Raw genomic sequence first — 21,777 nt, 5'->3', positions numbered from 1 at the left:
AAAAATGTACAGATTGCAAAAAATACAATTTTAGAACAAAAAACCCAAATGATCTGTCAATAAATATTACCTAGAAGACGTTTGAGGAATGGGGCAGCAAAGATAAGGTATTTGGATGGATCAGCTGAATAAAGACAGGCAGTGAATCTTGGACTCGTAATGAAACATGATTTCTGTTTTGTTCTGTTCTGAGAGAAGGAATGGTGTGGTCTAACTTGAGAAAGAGAGAAAGGAGGACCAGGTGCCCCCATCTAAGTCATGTGACTTTATAATAAGCTTAGCTGAGACTAGGGTATATCATGTTAACACAGGCTTTCAATTTATAAATGAAGCATAATGTAGGCCAGAGAGTTTCCTTCTTAGATGTTAGATTTTTGAGATGCTAAAATGTGTTTTGTTTGGTTTAAAGCAAACTCTGGTAGTAATGAGAATAAGAAAAATGCCTTCTTTTGTCAGGCTGTCTTGATTTGACTTTAAGGACGTGAGTAAGCTGTGTTCTTGGAGGAGTGTCCTCACCCCGGAGCAGTTATTTTGAGATGTGACAGACACCTGGCTCATTTCTCTTTTACCTTTTTGAGGCAGTCCAGTCTTTCTCCCATCTCATCCCAACTTTCCTTCCTCAGGTACTTCATTTTGAGTAAGGCAACAAGATAGATAAACTGTGTTAGGTAAGTCCCTGTAACTTTCCAGGAAATGTCCTCTGTGAGGCCTGTTGGCTGTGACCTTGTCTTTGAAAGAAAAACAAGTCTATGGCTTTGATTTTAACTTTAGATCCCAGGCTGGCCTCAAGGATCTATAAAAATAATACAGTTCCAACTTGGGTTAATTCTCTATCTAGTTCACTTGGTTAAGCGTCTGCCTTCAGCTCAGGTCATGATCCGGGGTCCTGGGATCCGCAGGGAGCCTGCTTCTCCCTCTGCCTCTGCTACTCCCCCTGCTTGTGCTCTCTCTTGCACACTCCCTCTCTCAAATAAGTAAATTCTTAAAAAAAAAAAAAAAAACCTAATTTCCAGCACACAACGTGATTTATGCATGAAAGCCTTGTTGCCATACTGCCCTTTTGGTTACAGCTGTGTATCTTACTTTTGCACAATTCCCCACACGTAGCAGACACTAACAGTTATTTGTTGAATGAATGAACCACAGTGATTTTAAAGTTGCATTAACTGGTATTGCAATGTAGTACATGCAAGTATTTGGTAAAAAATATAGTCGGGGGCACTGTATGTGGTATGGAAAGATGACAGAGTGTTGCTAATTGCAGAAGCCGACTGGTAGGCACTTCGGGACTCATTTTATTATTCTCACTTTCATGGATGCTGAAAATTTCCTTAACCAAAAATTAAAAATAAAACTCAGCGTGAGGTGGTGGAAATATAGGACACAGATGGGTGAGGGTGCTGGTCTTCGGGATCCCCAATTTCATGTGTGATGCTGGGTAGGTCATATCTTCTCAGCCTCAGTCTAAGAGTTTCGATTTGCTGCTCTGATCCCTTCCAGAAACCTGACATTTTCTGGTTTCCAGAGGAGCCAGGGCAACCTCCTTGGTAATTCCTGCTAATTCTTGATTATTCCTGCCACCTGGTGGCAAAATCTGAAAGTTGGGGAACACAAGGACAGGGCTTGCGATTTTAAAGTTCATGAAAGAGAAGGTGTGTGTGTGTGTGTGTGTGTGTGTGTGTGTGTTTGGGGATGGGGTAGAGAAGGTGTAAGTGGCGACAGAGGCACCTCCGGATGGATTTTGTGACATGTGGTGAGATTGTTTTACCCCCAGTAGAGTGTTTGTCTTGACTTATTAACATTTTCAGGAAGGGACACTTGGGTGGCTCAGTGGCTGAGCATCTGCTTTTGGCTCAGGTTATGATCCTGGGGTCCGGGGATTGAGTCCTACATCAGGGTCCCTGAGAGGAGCCTGCTTCTCCCTCTGCCTGTGTCTGTGACTCTCTCTCTCTGTCTCTCATGAATAAATAAACAAAATTAAAGAAAAATTTTCAAGAAGAGCAATGTCTCCCATTTGAGGATTTCCAACAGGAATAATGGGGCTGTTGTGGGTGTTGGTCGGTATTGGAAAAATAACCCTTAAGATGTCTCTTGGCTTTGTTTTATCGCTTCTTTTCAAATTGGAGTCATAAGTCTGAATGGGTGTCCATAAGTACTTCTTAGCTCCTTGTTTCTTTACATATATATACTCAGCACTTCAGATTAAGTAGATCCGTTAGTACAGATTACTACATACCTTAGGGCACTGAACTACAACCAATATTGTGTTCTAAATGCAAGCTGGTCACTCCACTGAGTGGGTGGCCACGTTGTGGGGTTGTGTATGAGTAATTCTAGGCAGCTGACGGCACATCACTTAATTTCCATAGTTACTGTTATTTGCTGGGTGTACTTGTCCTGGCTTGAGATTCTCAAGAGCAGATCCTTGAGCCTGGAGTCCCTTGTGCCTGGACTTTGATCCTGCACATTCAGCGCTGTTTGAGCACCTGCAGATCGACAGTGGGTGTCGTGGGGAGTACAGTTGGACAGAAGGTTTTTAAAAATGATTAATTTATTCCGTTCATTCAGTTTCAACTTCTAAAACATTCTGGAAATCATCCCCTCAACGCCATCTATTTGTGCTATTTCCCTTTAATAGAATTATAGTCGAACATGAAGCCACCCAGAAGACAGGCTACATTTCCACTTATAACTAGATTCTGGCCAGTTGAAATATAAATACATGTGGTGCCCTGAGTGGGGCAGCTCAGAATGTTCCTTCAGAGATGACGGCAGATGCCCGTTGTCCGTTTCATTTTGCCCTACATCCTGCTACCTTGTGGTGGATGGTTCCAGTTGGGCCATGAACACAAGAGCCCCACCCTGAGGATGTCAGCGTGGTGAGTTGTGGGGTACTTGGGTCCTTGATAACCTTGAGTAGTGCTTCCACTCCAGTCCTGTACTACCTCCTTCCTGACTTTTAGGTGAAGGAAATAAGCTTCTCTCTTACTATTTTTTGTTTTTGTTTTTATTTGTACCTGGGTTGATATAATATGTAGTCAGCACAAGACACAGGGTTAATCTCTTTAAAGTCCTGTGATCTCCATTTTTATAGATGAAGAGACTAAGGCCAAGATAAGCCATTTACGTGACTCAGGTTATATAACCACAGTAGCCGAGATGGGACGTGAACTCAGACTGTCCAACCCAAACTGTATTGTGCCTATAGAGTTTGAACATTGGGCCAGGACACTTTGGCCTCAGGAGTGTCTAAAAGGTAGTGGTACACCTACAGATTAAATTCTGCTTCCATCAAGAATATCTGATTTGACCTCAGGATATTAAAAGACCAGTCAGAGTGGCTAGAATAAAAAAGACAAGGAATAACAAGTGTTGACAAGGAAGTGGAGAAAAAGGAATCCTTATGCATCGTTGACGGTTATGTAAGTTGGTGTAGCCACTCTGGAAGACAGTATAGAAGTTCCTCAAAAAATTAAAAAGCAAACTACTACCATAAGATCCATTAATTTGACTTCTGGATATTTATCTGAAGAAAACAAAAACACTAACTCAAAAAGATATATGCACCCCTATGTTTATTGCAGCATTATGTATAATAGCTAGACATGGAAGCAGCCTAAGTGTTCATCGATAGATGGATAGATAAGGAAGATGGGGTCTATCTGTATAGCAAATGGAATATTACACAGCCATAAAAAGGATGAGATCGTGCCATTTCGAATGTGGAATGACCTAGAGGGTGTTATGTGGAGTGAAATAAATCAGATAGAGAAAGACAAATACAGTATGATTTCACTTATGTGTGGAATCAAAAAACCCCACAAATAAGTAAACAAATTAGAAGCAAATCAGACCCATAAATAGAGTGAACAAACTGCCAGTTGCCAGAGGGGAGCAGGGTGGCGAGATGGGCAAACTGGTGAAGAGGAGTGGGAGATACAGGCTCTAGTCATGGAGTGAAGAAGTCACAGGCATAAAAGATACAGCATAAGTCGATGGTATGATAATAGCATTTTATGGGGGCAGGTGGTAGCTACATCCATGAGCATAGCACAATATAGAACCTTGCAGAATCACTATATGTACACCAGAAACTACTGTATCATTGTGTATCATTGTGAAGAACTCTTGAAATTTCTTGTGGCTATTTTCTAACTATACTTAGGCTTTGGTGTTTTTTTCTCAAACAGAATAGTGGGCCTCCCCCTCACAGACTGGTTTTAAGTAGATGTTCTCTTTTATTTGCATAAGTGGGCACTCCTGCTTTTCTGAACATGTCTTGTGTCCATTAGTCTGTCGCTTTCTCTTGCAACTGTGTCTGCTCCACTTATTGGTCTCTCCCTCGCATGATGGCCCTGGATGCACTGTGTGGCATCCATTTCTCAGTTTTTGTGGTTGTGGTTTCTCTGCTGCAAGCTGAACATCATTGTGCCAGAGGAGACTTTCTTCGAGCTTCTTTATGGAAGCTGCTCTGGCCTGGTGTGCTCTGACTGCATAACTGACCTTGACAAGGAGGCATTGATGGCCGTGAGCCTGGAGCAAGAATGGACACCTTCACCCCCGGAGAGACTTGCATCTTGGCCTTGATGGGACATAGATGATGTTTAATGACAGATGGGAATGGCCTACCAGGCAAATATGATGTCAAAAAGGACTCTGAGGAGCCGCTATTGAGATATTTACCTGATTCTAGAGCTTGACACTTCACAGCAAGTTTGTTTTAGTGTTTGCTAATATACCTTGGCTGGAAGGCTTTATAGCACCAGAAGAGATTTAGATTGGTGATCAGAGTTGTTTATCGTATTATGTGTGTATGTGTGTCTGTCTGCCTGTCTATGTATGTATGTATGTATGTATTTATCTATCTTTCTACCTACCTATCTCCACATTCTGAACATCTTTCAAGCAATCTACCTAGGGGTGCCTGGGTTGCTCAGTCGGTTAAGCATCTACCTTTGGCTCAGGTCATGGTCTCAGGGTCTTGGGATAGAGGCCCGCATCATGCTCCCTGCTCCTTGGGGAGCCTAGTTGCCTATCCCCCTGCTCATACATGCGCTCTATCTCGAAATTAAAAAAAAATATATATATATATAAAATAAAGCAATATTTCTAGAAGCAGTCAGTGAGGTACATTCTGAGAAGTGATGCCTTAAAAGTTGCTATGGATGCCCAAGTCTCAAGGCTTGTGGAAAAAATGGGAATATGATGTCACTTCAAAAACTTGGAACTGTGTAAATCTGTATAAATCTAGATTATACCCCTAGACTCTAAGCTGAGAAGCCAGATTCTCTGTCCCCTCTTCTCTTCTGAATACCACATGCATAACACAATGACAGGCACAGTAGTGCTTGGTAACTGTTTTGCAATGGAAAGATAGTCCAGGTGACAGTTGAGCTTATTATAGTGCAGCTGAAATAGTGTCTCTACCTCTGAGTAGAGACAAAATGGTACAGGACTGCTTTCTCTACTCCTCCAAGAAGATTACTATATGTTCCAATATTTTAAGCATTAGGTGCCTAAATGAAGATGTCAGAAATACACTTCTATCTTTTTAAGCTTCAAGTGATCCATTTAATATTTCTGTATCCATTTCCATGGACATGGATTGGGACTAGATTGGAGCAACTGCTTCAAACAGTGACTTAAAATTCCAAAATCCAACTTGAGTAGATAAAAGGAAGCGGCTCACCATAAATCTTAGGATGGCTGGTTTCAGGAATATTGACAAATTATCTATATTAATTGGTGCTGCATTATGATAAAAGGCTGTGTTTCATCATCATTTCTGAGTTCACATTGAGACTTAATCTCTTGAGGCTGTATTCACCACTATATAGGAGCACAGCATTCATTACCTACCTAGTGCCACATATAGTAATTGACTTTTGTGATTTGACTTTTAGATTAATTTTATGGTTGAGTTTGCTACTTACTCACTTGCTTTTATGCATTTATAGTCACTTTGTTCTCTGTGGTTGAAATCTGGCATGGAAATGCCAATATCTGTTTGGTGAGTCTGATCTCTTTGCATTGTTTGGAAATGTAGCTCACCCTTATTTATTTATTTACCTTATTTATTTATTTCGTACATTTAAAAACTACAAATGTCAAATATTTTAAGACCATTTTCTCTATCACATTTCCTCATAATTGTATGGGCTTTGCCTTGGAAGGTTTGGGTTTTCAAAGGTGGTATCCCAGAAGCCTTTGCTCTTTGCATATCGCGCATGACTCTCTTGTCTCAGGTGGCCTTCTGCCTCAGGTCTCAGGTTTATGGAATCCTTAATGTAGTTCATGGACAGTAGCTGGACTGTTCCTCCCTGAGCAGTTCCTGTTTTTGTTGCTGGCCTGTGTGGGGTAATGGATTGAATGAAGGAACAGCAGTACGGTGCGAGGCAATCACCTGGTCAGCCTGTGGTTCATGGTCCCACTTCTCTGGCACAATTCTTTGTCACCTTGAATGCTCTGAAGGCAGCTCTGAGTTGGGTGCAAAGGAGGCAGGACCACAAAACACTGATAACATTCTCCCTTTGTGATCTTTGTGATCCAGGGGCAAATGGAACCCCCCAAGTATAGGAGTGTAAGGAAAGGCAGGGTTCTATATCCAATGAGAAAAATTAGAGGAAGGTGAGTATGCCAACTTTATCTTTGATTTCTAGGAGCTAAAAGAGATTATAAGCAACAATGTTTAAGATAGAAAGGTAAATGCTAAAATATATATCCAGCTAAGATCAAATGGTAGAAGAGAAGGAATGAAAATAATAGTAGTTAGAAAATATGTTAATTTTGTGATGACTTATAATCTTAAACTTGTTGTAAAAGGAACCACTAAAAAAAAACATACGCCTTCAGAAGAAACCAAACACAAATAAAAAATATGCAAAACATACAGTGAAAAGATATCTAGAGAGCAGGATATAAAATATGGGTGGAGCTCAGAACAAATAAACCCATCTGGCAAATCAGTGGATTTGACTGAGGTGGATGGAATAACAAACACAACCATACACTCATGTCTTTCAATTTTATGATGTTGTGATAGTCATATGCATTGAGTTACAAACTGTACTTTGAATTTTGAATTTTGTCCTCTTCATGGGCTAGTGATGTGGAGTATGATCCTCACATGTGATGCTGGACATTGCCTTGAGGTCACTAGGGTCAACAACTGATATGTTTACAATGAAGTTTGTACCTGCTCAACCATTGTTTTTCACTTCACAATATTTAGTACACGTTACATAGATATTTGACACTGTGTTATACAATTGGCTTTCTGTTAGATGATATTGCCCAACTGTAGGCTAATATAAGTGTTCTGAGCACATCTAAGGTATGATGTTTGGTAGATGAGGTACATTTCATATACCTCATCTGGATATACAATACTTTGAAGTCCTGATTGGTTTATTGGGGCATCACCCTATTGTAAGTTGAGGAGGATCTGTACTGGAAATGACTCAGTAGCAACTCAGAAAGATAAAACAGGCAGTGGTCATGATCTTAATTTACCAAGTCTGAATACAGGATTAAAAAAAGCAATTAAACTGTTCCAAAACAACAACAGTCAGAGTACAAACTCTCGCTCTGAGAAGGAGGACTCTGCATACAAATGGCATAGATTAATATAAAGGAAACTGAGGGACAAGTACCTAGAAACACATTTAGCAAAAGGTTGATAAAACTCTTTCAGTCTATGACAGATCAAGTGGGCAAAAGTAAGGATAAGAAAGATCAAGATAATAATAAATAATACAATCTGATTAACATAAGTTGAATTCTATAACCCCAGTAGGAAATATATTGTGGCCAAGACTCCTAGTTGTCACTAATATCTATTCTTTTCTATTTCCTTTTTTCCCCTTCTATTTAAAGGGCAGGAGCAGAGGAAGAGAGAGAGAGAGAGAGAGACAGAATTCCAAGCAGATTCCACACCTAGCACCAAGCCCAATGCAGTGCTCGATCCCATGACCCTGAGATCATGACCTGAACCAAAGTCAAGAGTTGGATGCCCAGCTGACTGAGCCACCCAGGTGCCCCTTCTCTAATTCCTTTAAATATAGGGCTCTGAATTTGAACAGGGCCCCAAATTTCCCAGCCTCAAGGTATATTTCTAAACTCTCTGTGGCTATGATTAAATTCTGCCCCTGTGATTGAAGCTATGTGTAACTTCTGGGAAGTGTCCCAAAGCAGAACAGTTGGTACAGCCTATGGTTTCCTTTCAGAATGTTTTAAAATACATAAAATTAAATATATGATACTAAAAGGGAACCAGTTATAGTTAAATCTATTTATTAAAATTAATTTGAGATAGTGCATATGCATCTTTATTAACACCTTAAAAATCAAGAAAATAAACCCCAGCAAGGTCCAGAGGAAAATTCTATTAACTACCTTAATTTCAGTGCCATCATGTAAATTTTATTTGGAGGTATTTGCAACAGATACCAAATATTTTCTCTACTTATATACATTAACTCAGTGTAGGGAGGGTTATTTTGCATCTTTCACCTCCATTTCAAACAAGCAGTTCTACTTCCTCTTGGTCTGTGGGATGGGACTTTCTCTCTCCCTCTCAGGTCCATCTTCCACCTGGTGCATCTCATAGGAGTGACCATAATACATCTGGGAGATTACATACTTTTCCTTCTTATTTGCACTTGGATATTTGGGTTTTACTTCCAGGTCTGTCCATCTCATCATCCAGCAAATCTACTAGTGGAGGATAACAAATAATGCCCAGGAATAAAGGCTTTGGTATCGTGTTCATAGAGATTTTTGAAATAAGCATTTAATGAGTGATGTTTAAGCTTCCTGCTTAATCGAGGTGAATGTCATATGATTTTCTAAAACTAGGTCATTTTTTTTTTTTTGCATCAGAACTCATTAGAGTTCTCTTTGGAAGATAAAATGCAGATTAGCTTTTGCTGTTATTGTGGCACCAGACCAAACATGCTCAATGCAGGCCAGACACTAATGGTTGCTGCTTGAAATGTCCACTTGGTGGCGCCTGTCCACTAACACTAAATAGAGGTGTCTTGAAGGCCAAGGTGTGGCCCCACTTCTGATTCTGGCTGTGGTTAAAAGCATTAATATGCTAAAACATGGCCTCAATTTTATATACCATAAATGTTTACTTCATATATTGTTTAGGATAGTTGCATCTAATAAGTAAATTCAGTCCTTATCAAAAAGCATTCTGAGATCACTGGCCAAGTTTGGGACAAGTTGAGCACTAAAAAGCCAAAAACATGAATAATGCCTGCAACTTATTTGTATCAAACAATGAGCTGGCCTGATGGGTGTATAGAGGGGAGTGTAGATGAACAAATATGTGAGAAACTTGAGTATGGCAAAACGTTAATTATGAAGCACAGATGGTGGATATAGAGATGTTTGCTATGCAAGTCTTTTAACTTCCCTTTATGTTTAAAAGTCCTTATCATAAAATGTTGCAAGAAATAAAAAAATGTTGGGAATTGATTATAAAATATGTAACAAAAGAAAGAATGTTAGTCCAGAGAGAAGAAGATGATCAAAGTGTATTCTTAAAAAAAAAAAGGGAGGTGTATTCTTTTCAGAAGAATGTCAGGGTAGGAACAATGAAGCAATGAAAACCCTCATTTTGCAGCTCCCTAGGTGATAACTGATTCAAGGAAGGGAAGCTAACACCATTGGGTGAAATGTGTTGGGCAACTGGATATTCACATAGCCTTGAATATCACCTCTACAGATAGCTTACTAATTACAAACAGGGAAACATGCCTTGGTAGTGGTGGGGTGTTCTCCTCCATCCTAACCAAGTCATCACCAAAAGAGTGGAGTTAAATGTCTGCAAATGCACTTGTGTATATTTTTATTTTTATTTTTTTATGCCCAGAGTTTCCTGAGCCTGGAGCTAACTAAAAGTCATATAAATGTAGAATTGTGTGCTCCAAGATATCACTGACCTTCTCCTCCTGGCTTGCCTTTCACTCTTATTTTAGCTTTTGATATTTATATTGATAATTTATATTTGATAATGTCTGATTTCAGCCTGGACAAGCTGCTATCCTTAGAGCAATATATGACAATACCTGGACTCCTTACTTCCTGGGCCAGACACAGCACTCTGCAGTCCTCCCTCCCCACAACTGTACTTAATATTTCCTTCCCTTGCTTCTCAAATATTTGAATCTTTATCATTTTTTACTGCCATGAAACCAAGCATTCACGCATAGGCATCCTTTCCTTCTGTTAAAAACCAGTCTTCTGTCTGACGTCATGGGTTGCTATGGTCAATGGGCTAGCAATGCTGGTCGCTGAGACTGCATATATCATCCCTGTTCTCAGGGAATTTAGAAGAGAAGCTGTCAAACATAAGTTACACAATTAATTATTTTACTATACTCATGATTAAGACTTAAGAAGTTCAACTCCTACACTTCGTAATGCTTTTACAGATTAATTAGAATTAACTTAGCTGCATCTGAAATTCCAAAGATGCAATCCCTTTAGTCATGGGGAAACAGAAATGTACTTTTTAAAAATATATATTTTATTTAAATTCAATTTGCCAACATATACTATAATCCCCAGGGCTCATCTCATCAAGTGCCATTCTCAGTGCCCATTCAGTGCCTGTCATCTAGTTACCTCATCTCCCCACCCTCCTCCCATTCTGCAACCCTCTGTTTGTTTCCCAGAATTAGGAGTCTCTCATGGTTTGTCTCCCTCTCTAATTTTTCCTGCTCAGTTTCCCTCTTTCCCTTATAATCTGTTTCATTATTTTAATTTTCACGTATGAGTGAAACCATATAATGATTGTCCTCCTCCGATTGACTTATTTCACTCAGCATAATACACTTCAGTTCCATCCACGTCGAAGCAAATGGTAGATATTCTGATGGCTGAGTAATATCCCATTGTTCATACAGACAATATCGTCTTTACCCATTCATCTGTTGAAGGACATTGAGGTTCCTTCCACAATTTGGCTATCGTGGACATTGCTGCTATGATATTGGGGTGAAAGTGTCCCATCTTTCACCACATCAGTATTTTTAGGGTAAATACCCAGTGGTGCAATTGCTGGGTGGTGAGGAGCTTTATTTTTAACTTCTAGAAAACCTCCACACTGTTTTTCCAGTGTGCTGTACCAGTTTGCATTCTCACCAACACAAGAGGGTTCCCCTTTCTCCACATCCTCTCCAACATTTGTTGATTCCTGTCTTATTAGTTTTAGCCACTCTCACTGGTGTGAGATGGTATCTCATTATGGTTTTGATTTGTATTTCCCTGGTGGCAAGTGACATAGAGCATTTTCTCATGTGCTTGTTGGCCATGTGTAGGTCTTCTTTGGAGAAAGTCTGTTCATGTCTTCTGCCCATTTCATGACTGGATTGTTTGTTTCTTGGGTGTGGGGTATGATAAGTTCTTATAGATCTTTGATTCTAGCCTTTTATCTGATATGTCGTTTGCAAATATCTTCTCCCATTCAGTAAGTTGTCTTTTAGTTTGATGATTGTTTCCTTCACTGTGCAGAAACTTTTTATCTTGATGAAGTCTCAGTAATTCATTTTTGCTTTTGTTTCTTTTGCCTTCACAGATGTGTCTTGCAAGAAGTTACCATGACCAAGTTCAAAAAGGTTGTTGCCTGTGTTCTCCTCTAGTATTTTAATGGATTCTTATTTCACATTTAGATCTCTCAAAATTTTGAATTTATCTTTGTGTATGGTGCAAGAGAATGGCCTAGTTTCATTCTTCTTCACATGATTGTCCAATTTTCTCGACACCATTTATTAAAGAGACTGTCTTATTTCCAGTGGATATTCTTTCCTGCTTTGTCAAAGATGTTTTGATCATAGAGTTGAGGATCCATCTCTGGGTTCTCTATTCTGTTCCATTGATCCATGTGTCTGTTCTTGTGCCAGTACCACACTTTCTTGATGATTATAGCTTTGTAATGCAGCTTGAAGTCAGGAATTGTGATGCCCCCAGCTTTGGTCTTCTTTTTCAGTATTCTTCTGGCTATTTGGGGTCTTTTCTGGTTCCATACAAATCTTAAGATTATTTGTTCCAACTCTATGAAGAAAGACCAAGGTGTTTTGAGAAGGATTGCATTGAATGTGTAAGTTGCTCTGGATAGCATAGGCATTTTCACAATATTTATTCTCCCAATCCATGAGCATGGACTGTGTTTCCTTATGTCTTCCTCGATTTCTGTCATAAGTGTTTTGTAGTTTTTAGGAAATAGATCCTTTACTTCTTTGGTTAGGTTTATTCCTAGGTATCTCATGATTTTGGGTGCAATTGTAGATGAGATCGATTCCTTAATTTCTCTTCCTTCAGACTCATTGTTAGTGTACATAAATGCCACTGATTTCTCTGCATTGATTTTGTATCCTGCCACATTGGCAACTTGCTGTAGGAGTTCTAGCAATCTTGAAGTGGAGCCATTGGGTTTTCTATATAAACTATCATGTCATCTGCAAGGAGGGAGAGTTGGACTTCTTCTTTGCCAATTTGAATGCCTTTTAATTTTTTTTGTTGTCTCATTGCTGAGGCTAGGACTTCCAGTACTATGTCGAATAACAGTGGTGAGAATGGACATCCCTGTCGTGTTCCTGATCTGAGGGCAAAGGCTCTCAGTTTTCCCCATTGAGAATGATATTTGCTGTGGGCTTCTCATAAATGGCTTTTATTGTATGAAGAATGTTCTGCTTATCCCTACACTGTGAAGAGTTTTAATCAGGAATGGATGCTGAATTTTGTCAAATGCTTTCTCTGCATCTGAGAGGATCATATGGTTCTTTGTCTTTTCTCTTATTGATGTGATGTAACAGGTTGATCGTTTTACAAATGTTGAACCAGCCTTGCATCCCAGGAATAAATTCCACATGGTCACATTGAATAATCCTCTTAATGTACTGTTGGATCCTATTGGCTAGTATCTTGGTGAGAATTTTTGCATCCATGTTCATCAGGGATATTGGTCTGTAATTCTCCTTTTTGTTGGGGTCTTTGTCTGGTTTTGGGATCAAGATAATGCTGGCCTCATAAGACGAGTTGGAAGTATTCCCTCCCTTTCTATCCTTTGAAACAGCTTTAGTAGAATAGGTATTATTTCTGCTTTAAATGTTTTTTAGAGTTCCCCTGGGAAGCCATCCGGCCCTGGACCTTTGTGTCTTGGAGGATTGTGATGACTTCTTCAATTTCCTTGCTGGTTATTGGCCTGTTCACATTTTCTATTTCTTGCTGTTTCAGTTTTGGTAATTTGTAGATTTCCAGGAGTGTATCCATTTCTTCCAGATTGCCTGATTTGTTGGCATTTAGTTGCTTATAATATGTTTTTAAAATTGAAACAGAAATGTTCTTAACAGCAAACATCTTCCGACAGTTGAGGAAAAAATGAACAAGGGTATAATCCCTTTTAAGCCATCAATTGAAAAAAAAAATTCTTCTTATTCCCTCTCTGATTGGTTTTTAGTAGGTAAATCTCCAGTCTGTCTAAAGGGATCAAGGATGATAATAGATCTCTTTTTTTATGAAAATGCATTTGATGCCAAAGCCTGAATCACCTCCAGGATGAAATCTTGGTTTCATGGGCCTGCCTTACTCTTGTTCAATTTTGGGAAATCATGGTCACTTCCTAAGTATTAGTCTTATCCTGAATCAGGCTATCTCAAGTCAGAACATTCGATAGTGAGGCATTAATGAGAATACATCAGTGTGCCATAAGCATTTGAATTTGCTTACATTAGGAAGAACGTTGCTTTTTGGCTAATCCTAAAATCACTTTGGTTATCAAGCACATCATTCCAAAGAGCACTGACTAAATGAATGTAAATTAATTAGAAACACAGTGAATAAATTTAGAGCCTAAAAATTTTTTTTAGAGATGCATTTGACTTATAAGAAATGGATCAGAATAAACCAAAAGTTATTTAAAAATAACTTTGTAGGGATGCCTGGGTGGCTCAGCAGTTGAGCATCTGGCTTTGGCTCAGGGCATGATCCTGGGATCCGGGATCGAGTCTCACATCGGCTCCCTGTGTAGAGCCTGCTTCTCCCTCTGCCTGTGTCTCTCCCTCTCTCTCTGTCTCTCATGATTAAATAAATAAAATCTTTAAAAAAATAAAAATAACTTTATAAAGTCCTTTTAAAGAGACACAGATGCTGAGAGCCAAGGTCTCTCAGTCTGGCAGGGACCCAAGGGACTTGAGGTTTACATTTGGCTGACATTAAAATAATTCCAAGTTGCCTCTTAGCATCTTCCATAGTTTCTTATTGTAGATACACAGAATTCACACCTGGATTTCAAACTTTGGTTTGGCCTTTGCACCCAAAATAGCATCCCCAACTAAATGGTTTAGCTAATAGTTGCTGATACTTGAGCATTTGTTAGGTGCTAGAGCTTTCCACTATCCCCCCTAGTCTTATGATGTAGGGTATTAGGACCTGGTTTTTGGATGGGGAAACAGATTTGGGGGTTAGGTAACTTGCCTTAATGGTAGGCTGGCATTCTGGCTTTGAAGTCTCAACTCTTCACCCAAAGAACCTATGTTTTGCCCTCCTCACAATGATTCAGTATGTGACTTTTAACCTTAGCATCTGTGGTTAACCCACCACCACACCCCAGTGTGGCTTTTTCTCAAAAGCTCATCCCTTTCTTCCCTCTCCATTTCCTCCTTAAGAAGAGGCTCCTTGTTATCTCTAACCAAAGTCAAAGTCACATGCCATATAGTCAGTTCTTGGAACATTACAGACCACCTCTTTTTCCAGCTGTGCTTTTAAAATTCTTCCCCATCTACTTCTTTCTTCCCTCTACTCTGACCTCGAGATCTCATGCTCTGCAGGGGAATGAGGAAGTAGCCATGTGGGTCAACAGGAAGCCTAATTTTGGTGCCTCCTGGAAATGTCACTTGTCGGTTTCTTTGCTCTCACCTGCTCTATCTGCATGGGTCAGTAGGCGCCACTATCTTCATTTTAAATTAAGAGATGTGAAAAAAAAAAACCCACAAGTAAAGTGAGAGACTGGAGTAAAGGGCAAAACTAGATCACTAAATCCTTCCCCACTGAGGCATCATGGAAATGCCTTGGGTTCTAGCCATCTAGGTTGTTAGAAATAAATTAAGTATGATCTGATTTGAGGAAAGGAGAGAGAAGTTTTTAAAACGTCCTTCACAAAGGCAATTATTGTCATGTGTTTTCTGTGTTTTAATTCACCTGTGGGCTGAAAAGTACCTCAATAGTTCTGGCCAAGCTTGTTCTGAGTTAGTGGAAACCTACTCAACCACCTGGTGTGATTCATGTGGACCTCCCTCAGAGGATTAGAGAGAAATAAAGCTCTTCCTCCTTACTTTGCATGATTACTCCCAACCACAGATAATTTGAACTTCTCTATTCAAATTATCTGTGTCAAACATTCTTGCACTTAGATGACCTCCCAAAATTTCCCCATAATTTAACAAACTCTTCAAATTCAACTAACTCGCCAGACTATTCAAGGAGTAGGTCAATCTGTGTATGTGTGTGTGTGTGTGTGTGTGTGTGTGTGTGTGTGTGTGCAGAGTCACATTTCCCACCCAGTTCCGTGTTGAGACTCTTGTAAGTGGGTACCACGCAGCTGACATCTGAGTGAGCATGGGCTGTGTGGCTCTGAGGGCCATAGGTCCTAAAATCAATGACTCATAGGCAGGATGAAACCTCACCTGTATTTCTACAGAACACCCTTTAGTAAGAGTATTCTTTCAAAAATTGCCTCAATTTTCACCCTTAGAAATCCTGACCTCTCTTGCTGTCAATTTTCCATTCTCTGTCTCCTCTGGATCCTTCCCCCTGCTTTCAGTTTGGGAAAATCTTTTAGTTGCCCTATTCTAAAAAGACATACCCTAAATATGGACACTTGATAAATGTGATACTAGTCACGTGGGGAAAATATTGTTTTTTAAGTGATGCTGAAATAATTGGATGCCTGTGTAGAAAAACAAAAACTTGATTGCCACCTTGTTTATTCATAAGATCTAATTTCAGGAGGACCAGAGTCCTCAATGTGGAAGTCAGCAACAAGTTTTTGGAAAATATGGGGGGGTATTTTATGATCTTGTGAGACAGAAAAAGATGTCTTAAACAGGATATATAAAACAGAAACACTTAATAAATAATTGGGACCACAATGTAATTAACTTTTGTGCATCCAAATATTAAAGGGTGAAAGACAACTTAAGAAGTATAGAAGTCATTTGGAAACCATATAACTGAAAAAGGGCTTGTCTTTGGAACATAAAAAGAACTCCATCACATCAGTAGGAAAAGACACAAAATCCAGTAGAGAAAACAGGTGAGAGACTTGAGCAAGCATTCCATAAAGTTGGTATCTAGTGGCCAATAACAAGGGAAAAGTAAAATGAAACCAAAGTGTTGCACTACTTACTATACATCTACCAGAAACATTGCAGTTAAAAAGCCAGATAAATATTGGTGAGGCTCTGCAATAAAAAGAACTCACACTCCCTGGATGGAAGTGTGTATTAGTAAAACCACTTGAGAAACCAGGTTGCCAGAGTCGCTAAAGTTGAAAATATAGATGCATTCCCAATGACCTAGCGATTCTACTCCTAAATATAATGCCAAACAAGTCTGTTACATACGCATCAGGGGACATGTCTGAGAGTGTTTAGAGCTGTGTTTGCTTGTAGAAGCTCCTAAAAGCTCCAAGCTTAATGACATAAATGTCCACCAACAGTAAAAGAGATAAATTGTGTAATGTTTATGGAGAATACTGTATATCAATGAAATGGGATGAACTCCAGTTACACACAATACCATGGCTGAGTCTCAGGAATCCAAAACTGAGCAAAATAAGTCAGACACAAAATGATTCATCTTGCCCAATTCCATATAAATGTTTTAAAATAAGCAAATATTTTCTTGTAATTTTCTGTTTATATAAAATTTAAAAATAGGCAAAAGCAGTGCTAGGGGATTCATAATTATAAGATAAGACATAAAGCAAAGCAGGGAAGTAATTCCTATAAAGTTAGGATCATTGTCATCCCCAGTGGAGGTGGCAGTTGTGACAGATGTACAGAATTGGGGTGTCCTAGCTGAGGGATGCAATGTCCTGTTTCTTGACGTGGATGGCACTTTATAATAAGTGTGGTTTTTTTTGCATGTTATATTTCACAATGAAATTTTTTTGGGGGGATGCTCAGTGGTTGAGCATCTGCCTTTGTTTGGCTCAGATCGTGATCCCGGAGTCCTGGGATCAAGTCCTGTATTGGGCTCCTGGCAGGGAGCCTGTTTCTCCCTCTACCAATGCCTCTGCCTCCCTTTGTGTCTCTTGTGAAGAAATAAATAAAATCCTTAAAAAAATTTTTTTTTGAGTTAAAAAGCCTCCTGTCTACAGTCTCAATCCTGCCTCCCCTGAGTCTGTCTCTCTTCCCCGCTCTGCTCTGCCAGGGGAAAGAACGTCCTCTCTTCCCTCATTTGCTCCCCTTCACAGCTCCCGCTCATAACACCACCTGTCCTCCTCCCCCACTCCTGGTCACTGGTGACTTCTTGGTTGGCAAATCCAGTGAATTTGTCTTTGCTGCTGCTCATGTAGTTCTCTTTTCCCTTGGCTTCCCCAGACTCTCCCCTCTCCTGGTGCTGCTCCTCATTCTCTCCCTGAGGATGAAGATCCTTTGATTGCTCCAACCTCCCAGCTCCATAAACACTGGGGCTTCCTAGGTTTCTCTTATAAGCCGGTCTCATTCATGCCACTGGATCATCAGTGTGCTAACAGCCCCCAAATGCATGATGGCCCCTTCTAGCCTCCAGGTGCATGTATGCCTGCAGTTTCCTGCCTCCTCCCCATCTTCATCTAGGGGTGAGGAATCACCCTAATTTCATCCAGCAGGCCTCAAAATGAATTCATGGTTGTCCTTGTTCTAATCATCCCTCTGGATTTCCTGTTTCTATAAAGGGAATCACTTCTAAGTTCTGCTCTCAAGCCAGATATGTTGGCTAGTCACTCTCTTTAACCTGCCCCAGCACCAAGAGATACTATTATTATGTTCACTCTGAGTGCTAGCTAGGTACCTGCTAAGGTCTGAAGGTGTCCCTGCTATCCTCACAAAATTCCTGCTGGAAAATCTAATACTAACGTGACAGATTTAGGTGGTGAGGACTTTGAGGTGATTAGGCTATGAGGGTAGAGCCCTCAGCAATGGGATCAGTGCCCTTATAAAAGAGACTCCAGAGATCCCCTTGCACCTTCTGCCCTTGAGGACACAATAAGTAGATGGCTGTCCATGAGGAAGTGTGTCTTCACCAGATCCCGAGTCTGTTGGTGCTACAGTCTTGCACTTTCAGTCGCCAGAACCATGGGAAATAAATTTTTATTTATAAGCCACCCACTTTATGGTGTTTATACCAGCCTGAACGAACTAAGACAGCACAGTTTTTAAAAACAAATACTTTCTCCCCCTAACATATATTAATTCACTTAATTCTCTCAACCCCAAGATATACTATCATTATCCTACCTTTCAGAGGAGAGAACGGGAATATTCACAGCCAGAGCAACTCTTACCTCACCCTGACTCAACGCTAGTTCCACGCTGAGAGGGCCTCCAACCAGTATTGGTACTTCTGCCCCGTGCTGGTTTGCACCATGATTATCATGCTACCCTTCTAAGTGGCATCACAACCACACACAAATCTCTTTCCATTTTGTCCACCCTCGACAGGGCTAGTAGAGTACTTTAACAATTGGATAGTCAAATTCTGGTTGATTCGTCCCCAATGTGCTAGCATGCGTTGAGTCCACATGATCTGGGGCCAGCTTGCCTACTCTCCAGCTCCAGTACCTCATCTTCTCTATCCCAAGCACATACCCTCTTTCGGGAAGTTCTCTTTGCTTGCAGTGCTCTGCTGACAGCTCTCCCTGTTCAACTGGGAAATCCCTGCCCCTTCTTTCACCCTGAGAGGCTTCCTGGTCAGCCCGGCTCACCTGCATCTGTATGGGCAATATACTCTCTGCCAACTTCTGACATCGTTTTTTGTTTATTTTTACATCATGTTACAATTGCATATTGGTTTCTGCTTGCTTTGCTCCTGGAGGGCAAGAATAGTGTCTTATCCCTTCTTGCCTTGGTATCCCTTTCCAGCAGTGGTCTTAAATAAGGGGGGAAGTTAATGATTTTGCTGAGTAAACATGTGTCTTGTCAAACCGCAAGCGTTGGAAGAAATAACCTGGTCACAGTTTGTGGGTGTTGATGTGTGGAATTCTCCTGAGTTTGATACCTGGAACTGCTATGTTTGATAGAAGAGAATGAAGCATAGAAACCAGGGCTATCTTTGATGGATTTGTGTCCTCCTCACTGACTGGGATGCCAACTACTGGTGATATGGGTCCCCTTCCACTGCAGAAAAAGGGGGGGGGTCCTGCTTCATCCTGACTTTAATTCTATGCCATTCTGTTTCTTCCATTCTCTTGAACCGTAAAGAACCTCTGCTTTATGCTTTTTCTCATTTAACTCCTATGAAGGGAGTTAGGATATACCACCGCCAAAAGATGCCATTTTGGCTAAGAGTAATTTTGAGCTGTAAGCAATTAAGGAAAAGCAGACACAGAAAACTCTCTTCAGTCTTCCTCCCTTTTTCTGAGAGCAGGGCATGAATTTCCCTTGTGCAGCTGTCCTCTCTTCCAGCAGTGAGAGGAGAATACTCCTAATCACTGGTAATAGAGTTAAGATTGCATAAACCTCATATTAAACCTTATCTTCCATTAGCTACCCCAATATTTCCTAGTCACTTCCCACAATCTCTTGGCCCTTAACCTCTTTCTCTCTCTTTCTCTTTTGTCTAATCACTTTTCCACAATTCTTTTTCCTTTGTTAAAATGGTATATAAGCCCCTGAGTTGTTGAGGTTCTTTGAATTTTTTATTTCTTTTCTATGAAGCTACATGAACCTAACATTAAAATATATATTTTTAATTTTTATTTATTTATGATAGTCACAGAGAGAGAGAGAGAGAGAGGCAGAGACATAGGCAGAGGGAGAAGCAGGTTCCATGCACCGGGAGCCCGACGTGGGATTCGATCCCGGGTCTCCACGATTGCGCCCTGGGCCAAAGGCAGGCACCAAACCGCTGCGCCACCCAGGGATCCCCCTAACATTAAAATATTAATAAACTTTATTACCTTTCTCTGTTTAATCTGCCATTTCTCAGTTTAATTCACAGACCTCAGGTGCTGAATCTAAGAGGGAAGAGGACAAAACTTTTCTTCCCTTACACTACTAACCTTGAGAGAAGATCACTGTGACTACTTTACAGGCAGCTGAACTGAAACTCAGGGAAGGGACAGTAACTTGTGGGTAGAAGACTTAGGACGTGTGCTAAAGCCCTTTTACCTTCCTTGTTCCTTTCTTTGCCAGTGCCTAAAAGTTTGTATTGCTTTCTTTGGTAACCATGAATCCCAGGAGGTTGCTGACCCCCATTAGTGTGACTCCCATGCTAGCTTAGGGAAGGGACCACAGCCCGGGATATCTCTGAAAACCCCCATCTCAGTGCCAGTCAGAACACCTGGCATTTCCCTGTAACAGGGCTCCTTCCGGGTCTCTGCAGCACCCAGCCCAGAGGTAAGTGGCATTAATCACTCAGTGAGTTTTGATTGATGACATGAGACTAGTTTGCATAACCTGGCTGCACTGGAGAGGGGGGCACCTAGGCCACTGTCAGACAGGGGCTTTGGGACCTGGTATAAAGAAAGAAAGCCTCAAGTGTGCTCCTTACATTCAGGAGCTGGACTCACCCCATTCTCTCCATTTTACTAGCTCTTTGGAAAATGCTGGCAGGGCCTGTGAACTCAAAACAAAAGCCAGAGAAGAAAGTCTTGTTCCTAAGTGACAGGGCAAGTCAGCGATGCAAACAAGTTCAATTAAAAGAGACTTTTCAGGTTTGTCAACAGGAACAACTCAAGAAGCAAAATACAATATTTTAGAAAAAGTTTTATGAGAAAATCTTATTGCATTCCAGTAATCCCACTGCTTTGTTCAGAAACCTGCCAAGGTGGTAAGAAAAGAGCCTTATTCCCATTGACGTGGTCTTAAACACAAGGCAACACGCCTGTCTGCTCACCTGGAAGCCAGTGTTGCTGCAGCCCTCGGCTCTGGGGGTTGTCATACCCGTCAGCTCCACAAAGTCTCTGCTGCTCATGGAATTGGCTGGGCTCCGAATTCTTTTCAGATCTGGTCTAGAGGTTCCTCAGTAGCTTGAAAGGGATCACAGCCTCTGCTGATGTCAGGCTGCTACCTGCTGTTTATGGCACCTGGGCAAGGCTTGCACTGGAAACTGAAGAATCTGTTGGGCGGAGTAGGTGGAAGGAGTGGTTTTAAGGGAAGGAAACCCTTCCAGTTCAGGTCCACCCACCTCATTAAGCTTGGGTTGTTTTTACTCTGGAAAACTCTTTCAGTGAACAGGACAGAAAAGGATGCTTTCACAAGAGTGATGAGTGAAATAATCTATTTCCTGTGGGTGGTGCTGGGGACTAGGAATCTTGGGGGATGGGGAAAGACCTTAAGGACTGGTTTTTATCTATTGCCAATATTCTGTGCCAGGTCTACACTTTTACAGTGGTCTTGGGTTCAGTACAAGCAAAACCAGGTGTGGTAAAGTTATGATTTGCTCAGGGTTGTTGGCTAATTAAGGGATGGTGAGAGGCCAACCTCATGTCTAGATGATTCCAAAGCCTTTTGACTACATCCCTGTCCACAGATTGGATTGCTTTTCAAAATCTACTTCCTAGAA

At 40.7% G+C, this 21,777-nt stretch overlaps 1 protein-coding gene across 5 annotated transcripts in view; it reads right to left on the bottom strand.

Moving 5' to 3' along the window:
* SLC28A3 (solute carrier family 28 member 3) overlaps positions 1-21,434 on the bottom strand; it is a 69,275-nt gene extending 47,841 nt beyond the window's left edge. For 2 of the 5 annotated variants that reach the window (XM_035700283.2, XM_025423189.3), the window contains exon 1: positions 21,109-21,431. In XM_035700283.2, the coding sequence (XP_035556176.1) occupies positions 21,109-21,186 (78 nt within the window). In that variant the 5' untranslated portion in view covers positions 21,187-21,431. Of the gene's footprint in view, positions 1-21,108 lie in introns of all 5 variants that reach the window. The other 3 variants (XM_035700289.2, XM_025423188.3, XM_049116210.1) reach the window with 3 other exon arrangements.
* Positions 21,435-21,777: the final 343 nt, after the last annotated feature.

This window comes from Canis lupus, chromosome 1 (assembly GCF_003254725.2).
Source record: "Canis lupus dingo isolate Sandy chromosome 1, ASM325472v2, whole genome shotgun sequence".
Taxonomy (NCBI): Eukaryota; Metazoa; Chordata; class Mammalia; order Carnivora; family Canidae; genus Canis; species Canis lupus.
Note: the sequence above shows the minus strand (reverse complement) of the source record. Positions and strands in the feature narration are given on the sequence as shown.